The 3,065-nt window shown below is 48.4% G+C and overlaps 1 protein-coding gene across 1 annotated transcript; it reads left to right on the forward strand.

Annotated features, from left to right (window-relative positions):
- Nucleotides 1–1,090: 1,090 nt before the first annotated feature.
- Nucleotides 1,091–3,059, forward strand: abrab (actin binding Rho activating protein b). Its single transcript, XM_008292381.1, has 3 exons — nt 1,091–1,707; nt 1,846–2,008; nt 2,516–3,059. Exons 1-3 carry the CDS (start codon nt 1,140–1,142, stop codon nt 2,997–2,999), a joined length of 1,215 nt encoding a protein of 404 aa, XP_008290603.1. The 5' UTR covers nt 1,091–1,139; the 3' UTR covers nt 3,000–3,059.
- Nucleotides 3,060–3,065: the final 6 nt, after the last annotated feature.

Genomic DNA, 3,065 nt, shown 5'->3' on the forward strand with positions numbered 1-3,065 from the left:
TTTTTTCTGTCATTTTTTAAAATTAATTTTTGTTGTTTTCTGTAGTTTAACGAAGCAGCAACAATCTGTAAAATTAGAATTAAAAAAGTCCCTAATACAAGTTTTTTCTTCTAAATATCCTTGTTATGAGCAGGTACATGTAAACTAATAGATTTTACAGATTAAAATAGAGTAAACAGTAACTAACGATGAGCATTTTCTGCAGTATGAAGCCTGATCATTTGTGTTCAACAATATTCAACCACTTTATTTATCGTGAAGGAAATTCATTTGCCAGATGTTGCTCAAAATAATTATTTTATAGTTTATATCAGTTAAAATTAAGGCCATAAAATGTGCTTTAGTTGTGAGGAGTTACTGTGTTTCTATGAGATGTTTATTTTCTGTTATTTCAGACGTTTTTGTCGCCACAGCTGCTGGAATATTAAAGTTATTTATTTTACAATGCAGACATAAAGAACGAGTTCTGCCTTCATCCAGTTTGCTTTCAGCTAAGTGAAATATTGCAATTAGTCTTTTTTTTTCTGTTGCGACATGAAACTGATGCACATTTCCTCCATAACTGGTATTATTAGTATAAGTGGACTCTGATTATTTTGTTCTGAGCTGAACCGTGTCGCCTCGATAACAACATGACGGCATTAAAGCAGAAACTGTAAAACTGTGGAGCAGCAGAAATTAGAAATCAGTCGGGACATCAGCAGCAGCTTCTCTCTAAAGTTTGATTTAACTGCAGCTGCAGAACTGACGGTTAAGAACTTGGCCAAAGTTTAGTTTCAGTTCCATGAATGTTGTTTTCTATGAAGAGTCTCAGAGCTTCTTCAGATCAGTTCATCCTGTGTTTCTGCTGCAGAGCATGAACTCTGTGAAGTCTCGTAAACACGCCTCATGTGTTCTTCAGTCTTTATTTCTACATCTGAGCGGCTCCGGTTCACCTCCGCTTACAAACTGCTCTGTGATGAAACTCGAGTGCTCCGGGGTGACGGGTGTCGGGAAAGACGATCGGCTCGGGATGACTCGAATGCTTTCCACGCCCGGTCGGGTTCAGAGCTGCAGGCGCCACCGCAGGAAGCGGCAGAGCAGCAGAAGCTGCAGCAAAGACGAGTTTCTGGTGGAGATTCTGAGCGTCGCGGGTGGAGATGTCGCAGCAGCAGGTCAGGAGGCCGTCCGGCAACAAGAACATCAAGAAGCTGCGAGCCATCAGCGCGGTGTGCAGCCTGACCAGCAGCTGGCAGCAGTGGGTGGTGGACAACGAGGCCAAGCAGGCCAGCGAGCCCAGTGGCTGGGCGCCACCTTCAATGGGAGGACCGCAGGACGAGCCCAGGAAGACCCACAAGACCTGGACCCCCAAGAAGCCTCCTCCACAAGCTCCAGAAGCCCCCAGAGAGGCTCCAACACCGGCTCCTCAGGATGCTTCCATGACCGAGCAGGTTAAACCCGAGCCTCCGTCTCGCATCAGGACCAAGCAGGTGGTGAAGACGGTGACCAGCGGCGTCCAGGAGAAGAGCGCCGGCGTCGGGCTCCTCACCGAGAAGATCCAGAAGGAACATCTGCCATCTGGAGAGGAGATCGACCAGCTACTGAAGAAGAAGAGTTCTCCAACACGGAGAAGGAAGTGTTCCAACATGGTGTCTTCTCTGACCAGGAGCTGGAAGCAGGTGGAGACTGATCACAGGGCTAGAAGGGATGGAGGAGGTCCAGGAGGAGGTCCAGGAGAAGCCCCAGGAGGAGGAGGTCCAGGAGGTGGTCCAGGAGAAGCCCCAGGAGGAGGAGGTCCAGGAGGTGGTCCAGGAGAAGCCCCAGGAGGAGGTGGTCCAGGAGGAGAAGGTCCAGGAGGAGGCCTAGGAGGAGAAACCAGCAGGACAGAGGGCCGAGGACACATGGAGGCAGAGAAGAAGAACCTGGACGTGGAGGACAAACAAAAGATGGACATTAATAAAGAAGAACAGAGCGGTTCTGAAGGAGACTCTGAGCTGGCAGTGAGGATTAAGAGACCTTCAGCTCCAGCGTGAGTAGCGATGAGTCCATCCATCAGATCTCCAAACCCTCCCACAAGTCGCTTTATTTTCATCTTTGGTGGAAATTAATTCTGTTTTCTGTGATTTTGTTTTGTTGATTTTTGTGATATTATCAGTAATTTAACAAAAACAGGGAAAATCTGTAAAACGATAATAATAATAATAATAATAATAACAATAAAAACAACAATAACAATAATAATAATAATGAGAATAATAATAATAATCAGTAAATTGTTCTAGAAAAATACAGTTAAAGCTGTAAAATGTTGTTTTTTTCTACAGTTCAGAGGAAAACAGGACGTGTTCATGATGCAGAAGCTGTTTGTCTCAGATCACTAGAAAATAACAGGAAAGAAATATTTAATATCGGTTCTGAGTCCGTTTCTGTTGAACCAGGGAACCGACCCGTTCTCACCGAGTCTCTGCAGCTGACCAGAGTCTCGTTGGTCTAATTTAGTTCTGTTTGTGTTAATCGGACCCGTTTCGCCTCGCAGGTACAAGAAGGAGGCCGAGGACGCCAACAAGATCAACGCTCTGTCCAAGAAGTTCAGCGCCGTGGGCAGCCTGAAGAGCCGCTGGCAGAACTGGGCCTCGGAGCACTCGGTGGGCCAGAAGCTGAACCCGTTCAGCGAGTACTTCGACTACGACTACTCCATGTCGCTGCGGCTGCAGAAGGGCCAGGAGGGCTACGGCCGGCCCAAGGACGGAACCAAGACCGCCGAACGGGCCAAACGGGCCGAGCAGCACATCCACCGGGAGATCGCCGACATGTGCTACGTGATCAGGACCATGGCCGACCCGGATCCAGACGGGAAGACGCGGGTCACGTTCGGGCAGCTGTTCGACAGGTACGTCCGGATCTCTGACAAGGTGGTCGGGATTCTGATGAGGGCCCGGAAACACGGGAAGGTGGCGTTCGAAGGGGAGATGCTGTGGCAGGGCCAGGACGACGGAGTCATCATCACGCTGCTGGTGTAGAACCAACCGGGTCAGAGGTCGCTGGAACCCTCTGGCAGCTGATTGGACAACACACCTGAACCTGTG

Source organism: Stegastes partitus, unplaced genomic scaffold (genome assembly GCF_000690725.1).
Source record: "Stegastes partitus isolate 25-593 unplaced genomic scaffold, Stegastes_partitus-1.0.2 Scaffold806, whole genome shotgun sequence".
NCBI classification, from domain to species: Eukaryota; Metazoa; Chordata; class Actinopteri; family Pomacentridae; genus Stegastes; species Stegastes partitus.